The sequence below is a fragment of the Geotrypetes seraphini genome, chromosome 3 (assembly GCF_902459505.1).
Source record: "Geotrypetes seraphini chromosome 3, aGeoSer1.1, whole genome shotgun sequence".
In the NCBI taxonomy this organism is placed as follows: domain Eukaryota; kingdom Metazoa; phylum Chordata; class Amphibia; order Gymnophiona; family Dermophiidae; genus Geotrypetes; species Geotrypetes seraphini.
The window spans coordinates 132,639,008-132,652,627 of NC_047086.1; the positions used below are offsets into that span (position 1 = coordinate 132,639,008).

The 13,620-nt window shown below is 46.9% G+C and overlaps 1 protein-coding gene and 1 long non-coding RNA gene across 3 annotated transcripts in view; one reads left to right on the forward strand and one right to left on the reverse strand.

Moving 5' to 3' along the window:
* SLC35F6 (solute carrier family 35 member F6) overlaps positions 1 to 2,298 on the reverse strand; it is a 43,819-nt gene extending 41,521 nt beyond the window's left edge. The window contains exon 1 of one of the 2 annotated variants that reach the window (XM_033938236.1): positions 2,067 to 2,298. In XM_033938236.1, the coding sequence (XP_033794127.1) occupies positions 2,067 to 2,143 (77 nt within the window). In that variant the 5' untranslated portion in view covers positions 2,144 to 2,298. Of the gene's footprint in view, positions 1 to 1,504; positions 1,629 to 2,066 lie in introns of those variants that run through there. The other variant, XM_033938237.1, reaches the window with a different exon arrangement.
* The window catches only part of LOC117357515, a 74,654-nt gene continuing 62,865 nt past the window's right edge, over positions 1,832 to 13,620 (forward strand). The window contains exon 1 of the long non-coding RNA XR_004538815.1: positions 1,832 to 1,921. This is a non-coding gene — a long non-coding RNA (uncharacterized LOC117357515). The remainder of the gene's footprint in view (positions 1,922 to 13,620) is intronic.

Sequence of the window (13,620 nt, forward strand, 5' to 3'; positions counted from 1 at the left end):
TGTGTTTTTTAACCTCCAGCGGTTATAAAAAACAAACACAATTTAAGATGAGCAATCAAAAACATCAGCATGACCATGGAATGTGTTTTTAAGCCACTATATTGCACTAATCAGTCACATTCCAGCATTATCCGACAGACCTGTGATGACACTTTCCTAGCTCCTGATTCAATGGAAGGTCAGCATCTACCTCTGTTTGGCTTTGCTACTGAGGCCCTGTTTTCACTGAAACTGTGTTATTTTAAGTGCTGCAATTTGCTCCATGTTATCTGACTTTTCAATTGGTCCGGTCCTGGTTATGTTGGTTAATCAATACTCTAATGTATCTCCTTCTCCAAGTCCACCCTTAAGTTATTTACAACATTCTATAAAACACATTAGAGCCAATATGTACAGTATCCCAAAGAGGTCTTGAATAACTGCGTATGCTCAAGGCCTTCTAGATCCCGCCCTCTCCGAGATTCTCATGCTCAGGCTGGTCTGATTCTATACGGTCATGTTACTACACAAGGTGTGAGCAATGACGACTTCAATAGCCATTTATGCTTTGCTCCTATTGAGGACATCTTATTGAATACATCTGGTAGAGCTATAGAAATAATTAATAGTAGTAGTAATACTGGTAGTAATCTGTAAAGCAGACACCTGGTCATCTGTTCATACATTCGTGACCCACTACTGTTTGGAAAATCTTTTCAGACAGGATAGTCAGTTCGGCCACACATGTCTACAAAATTTAATCTCCAACTAGAAGCCAATTGACCTTCAACCCTCTTTGTTAGCTAGAGAGTCCCCACGTGAGAATATCCTGCCTGCTTGTCCTGGGATAAAACAGTTATTACCTGTAACTGGTATTATCCAAGGATAGCAGGCAGATATTCTACAATCTGCCCACCCTCCCCTTCTTGGCTTCTTAGTAGAGAATGACACAGGGACAAATTTTTCCTCGTCCCCACGGGAGTCTCATTCCAGTAAGTTCTCTTCCTGTCCCTGCCCCATTACTGCAAGCTCTGTCCTCATCTGCACAAGCCTCAAAATCATCAGTGTTTGAGGCTTGTGCTGTTAAGGCAGAGCTTACAGTAATGGGGTAGGGGCAGGGACAAGAATAGCGACAAAACTCATGGGAAGGAGACAGGGAAATTGAGTTCCTGCGGGGACGGGGAAAAAATTGGCCCAGTGTCATTCTCTACTTCTTAGCTGTTACTGAACTGATGATCCTGTGAGCTGACAGTGGGTGGAAGGCACTCGCACAAGCACAGTACAGGCAGTCTTTTAATCGCTTAAAGCAACAGCTCACTTTAGATATAGTTTGTGCCAGGTTTTGTGGATGATGTCACGTGTGAAAATATCTGCCTGCTGTCCCTGGATTAATACCTGCTACTGGTCGCTAGGAGTCGACCACCAGTTAATGGCACCTAATAACAACTTGTAAGTAACTGTGCTATATCCTTTGTTACAATTTATTAGATATAAAAGAAAAATACTGTTAGTTTTGCTTCAGTACCTGAATAAATTCATGTAAACCGATCTGAGCTCCCTTGGAAAAGCAGTATAGAAAACTGAATAAGTAAATAGAATAACTATTTCATTTGTTGCATACTTATAGTCCAATCATACCGTTAGAAACTGAGCAAAGGTGAGAATAATAAAAATAAAGTAAATAACAATCACAAATAAAATAGGTTAGTATATACTGTAGTAATAAGACAAGAGGAACACGTGAAAAGACGTAAAAAAAAAAAGAAAGAGAGAAAATAAGTGAACACGGGGCTCCGTCACCCAGCGACGGGGAACCGCACTGAGTCTGCGCAATGTTGTGAGAGGCGCGAGAGCCCTCTCGCAGACAGGTCACGTGATCGGTGCAGCCTAGACCTACCACAGCCTCAAGAAAGAGGGACGACAGATACGGGAAAAGCTGAGCGTGAGTCTATCACGATATCTCCGAATTATCGTGAAACCCCCGCTATTACTACCAGACCAAAGCAACCCCTCCCACGTCCCCTTTCCTCCGGCACCTCGCGCGCTGCCTGTCTCTGATTCAACACAGAAAAACACACGCCACTTACTTGGCGGACAGGGTATTGATGGAACCGGTGACGAGCATCAGCCCCGCCAAGAAGAGCTGATAGTTAGTCCAGGCCATGGCTCGGAATCTGGCTCGCTGCTCCTCGCCGCCACCGTTTCACGCAAGGGCGAGCGCTGCCTAATTTCCTACAGCAGCCTGTGGGGGCCGGGGATGCGGGATGTCACGTGACTTGTAGTCAGCTAAGTAACCCGGCGCGTGGGAAGAGGGAGGAGCGCGGAGCTTTGCTTGGGCTTGTGCAATATCAATCTCAGCGTGACCTGCCGTAGCTGAGAGACACACGGTAATAGCTGCGTGTAAGAGACACACGGTAATAGCTGCGTGTACGAGGAGGCAGATGCATGTGCACAAGCTACAGTCACAAATCTCGTGTACTGGCACTGGTCAGAGCCTCTGGTAGGGGAACAAGGTAAAACCAGGATCCTCATTGAATAGTACTATTGCGATCCTGGTAAAAACAAAAACAGGATTTGGTGTATCCAGCAAAGTACTGCAAATCTGTAACGTCTCACATTCACGCAACATTGCGTTCGCAGGCAGTTTCTGATAACAAGCCCCACAGTGCAGCTCACTCATTGGGAAATGCTGAATGTCAGCTCCAAATAGAAATCACTAATGTAATGTAATCACTAATGTAATGTAATGTAATGTAATAAATACGATTGAAGTTGCTAAGTAAGGCCCACCCAGGGGTATTTGACACCCTAGAGAGCAGTGTCCTCAAGTGGCCAGCCCCCTCTCTCTATCTTTCCTTCCCTCCAGCCTCCCACCCCATGCAACCAGAACCCTCTCTTCCCTCCAGCTCCCCACCACTACCCCTTTTGGCCAGCACCTCTCTCTCTTCTCTTCCTCCCAGACCCCCACACAATATGGCCAGCACTCTCTCTTCCTTTCCCCCCACCCAATGTGGCCAGCACCTTCCCTCCCTTTCCTATCAGCTCCAGCCTCAGCCAGTCAAATTGCCCCCACCCCTTTCGGGTCCAGCATCCTCTCTCTGTCCCCCTTCCTCGGATTCATCAGTGGCAAAGGTGGAATGCAGCAAGCCTTCTCCACCCCCTGCATGGGTCCAATAGTGGCAGCCCGCAGGTCCAACGGTGGTGGCAGAGAAAGCAGTGTAGCACAGCTCCCCACCCCACTACTTTCTCATTCCTCACCTCTGTTCCTCACTGGCCTGCTCTTGAGCGATAGAAATCTCCCTTTTTTAGAATTGGGTAGATGCCCATCACTCAATTATATTTTTTTCAGTTATTGAAGGAAAAAGGGAAAGAAGGTGTCAAGCCTCAAACTACAAGAGCAAACAACAAAAAAGAGACACTAGATGCCAAATCCATCTAATGGTCATAATGTCTTTTATCCTATATAATAAAAGGCTAACTCGCGCATGCGCAGTCCTATTTGCGTGTTCCGTGCGCTGTAGGTCTTTGGCCGAAGGAGTGCGCATGCGCGCGAATACGTCACCACCCGATCGCCTCCACAAGCCGGACCGCAGCCAGACGACGTTCTCCGTTTCTCCTGTCGCCGCCGCCGATCTCCGTTTCGCCTTTGCCGCCCACCCCCTTCTCTTCCCGCGGGCCCGAATGGCGATTCCAGCAGCGTGTACATCAGTCTCCACACGCTGCATCGGGCCCTTCTACTGCCCTGATTTGCTCTGCCGCGTCTCTGATGATGTCATCAGGGACGTGCCAGAGTAAATCAGGGCAGAAGGGCCCGAAGCAGCGTGTGGAGACTGATAAAAGCGCTGCTGGAATCACCACCTTTGTAGTCCGGCCCGCGGGAAGGGGAAGGGGAAGGGACAGGGGGGGGGGGTAGAGGAAACGCTAATGCTGCTGCACAGGGAACTGGTGGGGGGGGGGAGGGAAATGGAGGGGAAGGGAATGCTGCTTTGGACGGACAGACAGACAGAGAGAGGAAGGGAAACACAAAGAAAATAAGAAAGACACAGGGGCAGGTGCACAGGGAACTGGTGTGGGGGGAGGGGGATAGAATGCTGCTTTGGACAGACAGAGAGAGGAAGGGAAACACAAAGAAAATAAGAAAGACACAGGGGCAGGTGCACAGGGAACTGGTGTGGGGGGAGGGGGATGGAATGCTGCTTTGGACAGACAGACAGAGGGAGGAAGGGAGACAGAAAGGAAAGAAGAAAGACACAGCGTCAGGGAGATACACAGAAAGACAGACAGGCAAAGGGGGACAGAGACAGAAAGGACAGCGGGAGCCGCGTCAGGAGGGGTGCAGGATGCGGCAGTGGGAACTTTTCCAATGGGTGCAACTGGGCAGCTGTCGGGAACCTCTGATCAGGGGCAGAGCAAGGTAAGAGTATCATAGGGATAAGAAGGAGGAGGGAGGATAAAAAAGGAAGGGATGCCTACTGCTGGACAGGGGGAGAAGGAAAGAGATGCTGATGGACAGGGGAGGTGAAGAAAAAAGAACGGAGGACTAATGTTGGACAGGGGGAGAAGGAAAGAGGTGCTGCTGGACAGGGGGGAGGTAAAACAAAGGGAGAAGGGCTGCTGCTGCATAAGGAGAGCAGTGAAGGGGTGGTGGTGGACACAGTGGAGGTAAAAGGAAGGGAAAATGGACAGGGGGAGCAGGCAAGGGGTGGTGATGGACAGCTAAGGAAAAAGAAAGGCAGAAAGAAAGAAAGCGGCTAAGGAGAGAGAGAGAAAAAAAGACAGACATACACACATATGTTCTAGCACCCGTTAATGTAACGGGCTTAAAGACTAGTTAATAATAATCACATAAAAATGTTTAAAACATACAGAGTCCTGACTAGGATCCAAGTTTCCGCAGACAGTGCATATGAACATGTTGGCGTCTCTACTTCACAAATGAAGCACCAAAAGGTACACTGGGTGGGGGGTGCACGGCAGGGAAGAGTAACCCCACTCTTTCCTGCTATGCACCCCACCCCCGTGTACTTCTTGAAATGTTCATCTGCAGGATCAGCATCTTCCACCTGCTGCTTGAATCAGCCTCGGTTCCCTTCTGACATCACACCTTAGTCCCACAATCAGGACGTGATGACAGAAGGGAACAGGCCAGCACGAGCAGCAAGTGGAAGATGCTGCTTTCACAGGCGAATATTTAAAGAGGTAAACAGGGCAATGCCGGGCTCTACCACCTCAGGCGCCAACTTCCCTCACTACTCAAAACCCCTTGATTTTGCTTAAAATCAACTGGGATGGACCTCTCAGGTCTTTTTACCCCTATACCATGCCAGGTTTGCAATAGATGGTCGGCTGTGGAGCAACTATATCCTGCGTGCAGCAGTGCAAGCAGGGATGGGGCAGGAGTTCAGGCTCAGCATCCTCCGAGTCCTCCAGAGCTAGGGATCTGCATGAGGTGCATTCCCAGGGGAAGAGACCCTTTCCAGAGCCATTTGAAAGTGAATTGTGCAAGCACAGATGCGTGGGAGCTGTGGAGCCCAGGAGGACCGGTGGGAGGATTACCAGGGTCCTCAAGACCACCAGTCCAAGGCTTCACCCTGGATTTTGTGAGTCTCATATGGAATGTCTATTTGAACTGAGGATCCTCCGCATCTGCTTGCAGCACACTAGAGGCGGTGGTGTAGGGGAGCTCCCCTCAGCAGGCACATCAGTCAGTTGAAGACACAGACTTGGACGGGGAGGTTCAGTCTGACATAGACTGGGAGGATGGAAAGTCCGATGCCATGCCACTTTTATCTCAGGGTAGGAGAGCAACTGTCTAGAAGCTGAAGGCCCTTGACCAGGGGATGACGCCATGATGTGATAGCTTTTCAAAGCCTCTGTGCTTCCTAGCATTATTTCTGCCTCACTGAGAGAACTGAAACTGGAAGTTTCTCCAGCTCCTTCGTCTCAGTTCTCAGTTATGAGCAGCTCTGTTAGTTTGAATAGAAAACAGATTGATGAATTGATGAACAAATACATTAACAATGAGTCAATAGTAATTTTAAAGATAATTTCTGAATTATATTCATAATTGGCTAGATGTTCTGTATCTATTGAACAATGAATTATTGTATTATGAATGTAATATAATTTTTTAAAAATTTAGATTAAGATTTTTTATATGTTTTTAAAAATAGTATATATTTAATCATTGATTAGAAAATTATGAACATAATGGATTGATTAGATTCACTTGGGGTTTCAACACAGTCTGAGTGTTCTGATGATGTGTGCTGGAAATTGGTTAAAATATGTCTTTCTTATTGTATGCAGAACTCCTACTGAGCCCTTGATAAAGCCATTATATGGCAAAACGGGTCCCGTCGGGCTGGCTAGTAATGCTGCATAATAAAGATAAGTGACAAAACTTACTGTGACTATGTTTTATTAAAATTTAACTATAAAGCGAATGGATAACAGTAAGAATTTTGCACAACATTCAGGAGGTGTTGGCATTAAGGGTTAAATGATTGGATACTAACTCTTTGGATCTGAATATTATATATATATATACAAAGTGCCCCTCTCCTGCTTATAATCCACTTGGAAGTGGGTCCGTCTATATTTGTGGAAGATTTCATTTTACCTCACTTCTTCATCTTCTCTACCTTGGTAGGGATTCGCTGGTGGAACAGGTCACCAAACGCACCTCCCTGCCTACTGAAGGTGGTGTGATGTTAAAGGATGCACAGAACCATAAAGCAGACTTGCTCTTCAAGTGGCAATTTGAAGCTTTAGCCTTAGGCCTTAAGGCGGCAATTGCAACTTTCTTTGTGGCATGTGCTTTCCACATACAACTGTTTTGAGCATCAGTTCTGGAAGATAACAAGGACGCCCATATGCTCCTAGCTGGGGTGCTCTGTATGATCTCATCAGAATTATGAGCAAGGCGTTGGCCTATGTGATATCCATTCGGCAGAGTAGATTCTGCCTCTAAAGCCATGCTGAACAGGTTCCCCTTTTAGGGGCACATGCTATTTGGCAAGGGTCTGGATGACAGCAGACCCCAGATGGTTCAGGGTCCTGGAAGGGGTAATTTTCAAGGCTCTTGAAGATTCTTTTCCTTGGTAGCTAGCTAAGCGACACAGGGGTCCTTTCAGGGATTACGTCAAAGGAGGCAGCAGGTTGCATGCTCTTGCTTCTCTCCAGCCTCTAAGAAATCACGGTGATACCAGACAGGGGCTGAGTTCTCCCAGATAGGGGGCAGGCTATCAGCCTTTTGGTCAGTCTGGGTTCAGATTGGCATAGACCATTGGAAGTTGTTTGGGGCAGTTGCAAAATCAAATTCAGTGACCCCCTTCCAGACCATTTTGTAGATTCTCCGTCTGGCTAACCAGAGAGAGCCCTCAGAGTCAAAGCAATGGTGCAAAGGCTACTGAAACTTCATGTCATAGAGCCGGTCCTAGATGCCGAATCTGGCTCGGGTAGGTACTCCATATACTTCATCGTGCCAAAGAAAGGCTCAGAAGACTGGATACCAATTCTAAACCTCAAGGCAGTCAATGTGGCTCTGAAGGTGCTGCACTTCCGCATGGAAACTGTTCATAGCGGCAGTGGTGCCAGGGGAATTCCTCATTTCTCTTGACCGAAGCCTTTCTCCACATTCCTATTTTCCTGGCCCATAGGAGATACTTGCGGTTCCATGTACTAGACCAGCATTTCCATTTCTCGGCATTCCCATAGGAGGGTCTTAAGGTATCTGAACCAATCAATCTTAGGTCCCTCCCAGTGCATCCCAGGATGCACCAGGAAGGGGGCCTAAGACTCTGATTGACCCAGGTGTCTAATGCCCCTCCTATGGGTCAATCAATGTCTTGGGCCCCTCCCAATGCATCCCAAGATGTCCCAGGAAGGAGAAGGCCCACCATTTTGAAGAGGCAGGCCTGCCAGCAGGAGGGAGTGGACATTCCTCTTGCTGGATTTTTACAAGGTATGAGGGGGGATTTGGGTGTGTGTGCTTGAGCTGGTGGGGTTCTGACTACTCCACCAGACTACCAGGGCCTTCTCTTGGGGATTTGTTTGTGGGGTGGTTGGTGGGAGGGGACGGAAAGGGGTGGTTTGATGAGTGTTGGGGGGGGGGTCCAAGTTTTGGGCAGTTAGGGGTGTGGGAATGGTCCAGGTGGCTGAGGCAGGAAGGACTGGGCATCCCTCCTGCTGATTTTAGTTTTTGGGGAGGCATCATTGGTGTGGCGTTTGGCTGAGGCAGGATGGAGTGAGCATTCTTCCTGCCTCTTTTTTTTGATTGGGGGGGGGGGGGGGGGGGGTGGCACAACTTTTTTTTTTTTAAGGAGACAGGTATTGTGCGTGTATAACACATATACAAAAATCTGTTCCATTAAAAAAAGGTCTTCCTTCCCCAAACAGCTGAGTGGCAGGAGGCTGCTTCAGGGCTTCCCCTATCACTCAGCTGTTCGGGCATCACCTGCTGGCTCTGTGCATGTGTGAAAATCACTTTTCCAATGATTGATGGGGTGGGATTACTGCCGACCTCTGCAAAAATAATATGCCTGCAAAGTTGTTTGAACTTCAAGCGCCATTTTAAAATCGGCCCACAGCAACCCACAAGGTCTTAACAATGATTTTTTAGTGCATCCAGGCCTCAGGCTTTTAATCTAGTGTGAAATGCAAAGAAGAAATAATCCTATTTTGAGGACTCTGATGCTGATGTATTATGTTGCGCTATCCGTTAGCATAGTGGTATATATTTGATTTTCTTAAACTAATCCTCCATGATTCAGGAAGAAGGATTAGCATGGGTAAATCAGGATAAAATGTTTCATGTTTATTAAAATTTGATGCAAACGCTTATAACGTTTCAAAGTGAATTACAAATATAAAAAATAAAAAGGGATAACAGGAATGTTTCATATATACATTAACAAAAATAGACAGACTTACAGACAACAATGGGAAAGGGGGTGGAACTACAAAAATTTTAGGAAAGATAACAATGAAGGGTCACATAATAGGAAGGGGCTAAAAGCCGGAAGGGTAGCACAGTGAGCATGCAAACTGCTGCATTAAAAATTGCTCCCTGATAGAAGACATAGTGCTAGAATCTAGGACAGTTTGTTACACTTTTTATAGTGCTGAATCTTTGGGCTCCTTTTATGAAGCCGCGCTAGCGAGTTTAACGCGCGTGACTTTTCATCACGCGCTGGCTGAAAAGCTACTGACTGCTCAAGAGGAGGCGGTAACAGCTAGCGTGGTCGGTGGCTTAGCACGCGCTATTATGCGCGTTAAACCGCTAGCGTTGCTTTGTAAAAGGAGCCCTTTATGTTTTTGTGGAATTCCCTCCTACCCCAGGACAATAATGAAGAGTTTGAATTTGAATAAATTGTGGTTTTATAAAGATTGGTTTGGATTGGACATTGGACTGTGAAGTGTATTTGGGGTGAGAAGACTGCTACAGACAGAAGAACTGCTCCCACAGAGGGAGAGTTTTCCCTCCACACCCAACAGAATCTCAGGTGTCAGAATCCTGGAGCTTTACCCCTGCTTACATTATATTCTTAAATAGGGTTACCAGATTTTTAATGTAAAAAAAAAAAAAAGAAGACACATGGTCCTGCCCTAGTCATGCCCTGTTCTGCCCCAGGCCTGGCCACATCCTATTCTGGTCCAGCCCCATTCCACCCTCATTCACTCCCACACAAACCTTCATCCTCTTCCCTGAGCTCGGGGCCACATCTGGAGAGCCTTTGAACATGCGCAGATGTGATGGCACATGCCTGTGTGCAAAATCATCATGTTGCATTCACGCATGCTCAGAGCCCCCCCCCCCCCCCCAAGACACCCTGAACTCAGGCTTTCAAAAATCTGGACAAGCTGCTGGGTTTTGAAAATCCATCTGGGCACCTGGACAATCCTCTAAAAAGAGGAAATGTCCAGGGTTTCCTGAACATCTAGTAATCCTACTCTTAATGCATAAGTCACCTAGACACCCATCCCTTTAGAGATCAGTCCTTGAAGGACTGGCTTAAGGGACTGTGGAATCTTGAGCCAACTTTTGCATCAGCACTCCTCAGCCCACAAGCAAATATCTTTCCTTCCACTTTCTTCTACCCGCCAGTGATTCAATATCTCTTCCTCTCATGTCTCCCTCTCCCCACCTGATGATAACAGGTGCCAAAATTCCAGTTCAGCATTTCTCCTTCTTTTTTCCCTCTCTTCTATCTTGTGAGCTGCTGGCAGAAGGACAGAAGGAAGGTAAAAGGGAAGAAGATATGCTAGACCAGGATTTTAGCACCCTTTATCACTGGTGCCCTGGTCCAGTGCCTCACCTGGTCCATAGGTTGAGTCGGCCCTGGTGAATTATAGAATTGATAAATGGAATATATGGAGTTAGGCAGTTTACTAAGAAAGTTGCTGTAGTAAAGAGTTGAACTGCAGAAGATATCTTTCAGTTGTCTTTTTTTCAAAGGGCAATTTCATATTTCTGAAAAGCTTACTTTGTATTTCATATATTGAATCACCATTTTTGCTCAGTGTATCTTTCATAATTAGATTGTAAGCTCTTTCAAGGAGGGACCATCTGTTGTATGTTTAATGTACAGTGCTGAGTGTGTCTGGTAGCGCTATAGAAATATCAAGTTTTAGTAGTAGTTTTCTTATGCATATTTGTGGGTGCTAAGGGCCCTCTAGTGGCCAAAAGAGCTGGCTACAATTCCTGTCAGAGTACTATTTTTTTTTCTTTTGTTAGCACTAGCCCTGTATTTAGCACTCCTCTTTCTCTGAGGAAATCATGAGCATTGTTTTCTTGTAATGCATTCTTAAATATGTTTTATTTTAAAGAGTCATGTTTTTAGTGATATCTTTTTGCCTTTCAGATGCATTGTTTTATTTATTATGTATGTTATATTTGTGAACAGCAACTTTGTGCGCAATCTGAGATCACAACTTATAATACCACTATGCAGTACTTCAATATTTTAATTTTAACTCTCCTTTGCCAGTTTCCTTCTTTGCTCAAGCTTTCAGCCAATAGCCAACATTCCATTCTTAGCTAAACTTATAGAAAAAAATTGTATTTAATCAATTATCATCTTTCCTTGAAAAGACAAACACTTTGCATCTGAATCAAACAGGTTTCAGACTTCATCACTCCACAGAACTCTCATTATTAGGTTTCACTACTTCGATCAGATATTTCCTAGGTCAGTGATGGCTAACCTTTTTGAGCCCGAGTGCCCAAACTGCCGCACAAAACCAAAGAATTTCCTCAAAGTGCCAGCACGTTAATTAAACCTTAATAACAAGATTTTAGTATCTAAAAACTCTTTATAAGGTTGCCTGAACTATGTAACATCATTTTTAAAGGTTGGAATCTTTGTATTGTCAGAGAATCAATTTGATTCACAATCCTTTGGTTTTCATTTCAATTTATTGGCAATTTATAATGTTTTAATGATTTCATTCATGGGCCGATTACACACATACTTTTCTCTGTCGCCGCACTCTTTGACCAAAAGATTTGTAAGCCTGCAACCACGTCAAGGTAGACTCTTTCAGCAGCTCCCCTCCCTCCCCCTTACCTTTGTGGCCAAGTCAAAATGATCTACCAACAATAAAATTTTAAAAACACAAAGCACGCTGTACGCAGAGAAAATGTTAATTATCATTTATATTCTGCGGGTTTTCAAAGAGGTCAAGGCAGATGACTTTATGCAATGTCACCTCAGTAACAACTATACAAAAATAGACAAATATTCCCCCTCCCTTTTTACTAAACCGCGATAGCGGTTTTTAGCGCAGGGACCTGCGCTGAATGCCCCACGCTGCTCTTGAAGCTCATAGGCTCCCTGCGCTAAAAAACGCTATTGCGGTTTAGTAAAAGGGGGCCATAGTGCAAAATATAGACAGCATATATAAATTCTCAAAACGGACACATTTTGATCACTAAATTGAAAATAAAATTATTTTCCTACCTTTGGTAATTTTATCAGTCTCTGGTTGCACTTTATTCTTCTGACTGTGCATCCAATATTTCTTCCCTTTTTTCAGCCTCCTGTATGCTTTCTCTCCTCCAGACCTCATTCCCTCCCCAAACTTTTTCTTTGTTTCACCCTGCCCCCTTCTTTCTTTTTCTCTCTCTCCATACCCCCTTTCATTCTGTATGTCTGTCTTTCTCTCTCTCTCCGTGCCCCATTTTTCTTTGTTTCACCCAGCCCTCTTTCTTTTTTTTGGCTCCCTGTCCCCCCTTTCTTTCTTTCTCCTTGCCCTCCCCTATGCCACCACCATTGGGAAAATGCTGCCACCACCACTGGGGAATAGGCTGCCACTGCCGCTATCGGGAACAGGCCGGCGCCGAGTTCGCCCTGCTTCTCTTCCCCACGGGGCCGACCAACTCTCGCCACTCGACGTCAATTCTAACATCGGAGAGGACGTTCTGGGCCAGCCAGGCAGCGATTGGCTGGCCCAGAACGTCCTCTCCGACATCAGAATTGACGCGGGTGGCGAGAGTTGGTCGGCCCCACAGGGAAAAGCAGGGAGAACTTGGCACCGGCCTGTTCCCAATGGCGGCGGTGGCACTCAAGTGGCTAAAGAGATGCAGTTTGCCAGCCTAGGGAGAACACTGGAGGGTGGCCAGCTGTGCACCCCCTTGGGGCGTAAAACCGGGGCAGACCGCCCCCACCCCCACCTTGGTATGCCACTGTCTGTACCTCACTCCCTCCCTATGGCCAAAAATTCTCCTTTCTTCTATTCCCCGTGTACACAACCATCTCTTTCCCTCCCTTCCTCTCTCCCAAGTCCTTGCCTTCTGTGTCCAAAAAAACATTCCCTCCCCCACCTCAGCATCTCTCTCCCTCCCTTCCTCTCTCCCAAATCCATGCCTTCTGTGTCCAAAAACACATTCCCTCCCCCACCTCAGCATCTATTTCCCTCCCTTCCTCTCTCCCAAGTCCATGCCTTGTGTCCAAAAACCCATTCCCTACCCCACCTCAGCATCTCTTTCCCTCCCTTCCTCTCTCCCAAGTCCATGCCTTCTGTGTCCAAAAACCCATTCCCTCCCCCACCTCAGCATCTCTTTCCCTCCCTTCCTCTCTCCCAAGTCCATGCCTTCTGTGTCCAAAAACCCATTCCCTCCCCCACCTCAGCATCTCTTTCCCTCCCTTCCTTTCTCCCAAGTTCATGCCTTGTGTCCAAAACGCATTCCCTCCCCCTTTTGTGTTCCCCGTTTGTCTCCCAGCCCATCTTAGCAACTTTCTCAGCAAAATGTAGCTCGAGCCGCGTAGGCTTGTCTTCTATTTCCTGCCTGTCCCGCCGCGCACACATAGCCGATCGGAAATCTTCCCCGACTTCAGCGCTGACGTCGGAGGGCGGGCTTTGCTTAAGCCCTCCCTCCGATGTCAGCGCTGACGTCGAGGAAGAGTTCCGATCGGCTGTGTGAGCGGCAGGGCAGTCGGAGTAGAAGATAAGCCTCGCGGCTCGAGTTATATTTAACCCCGCGGGTCCCCCATCGTCCCCGTTCAGCTCTCTCTCCTGTGCACCCCCTAGTAGTACTGCCCTGATGGCGGCCCTGTGCGTGCCAGCTGCAAGGCCTTCGCGTGCCACAGTTGGCACGCGTGCCATAGGTTCGCCATCGCTGTCCTAGGTCATAGAAAA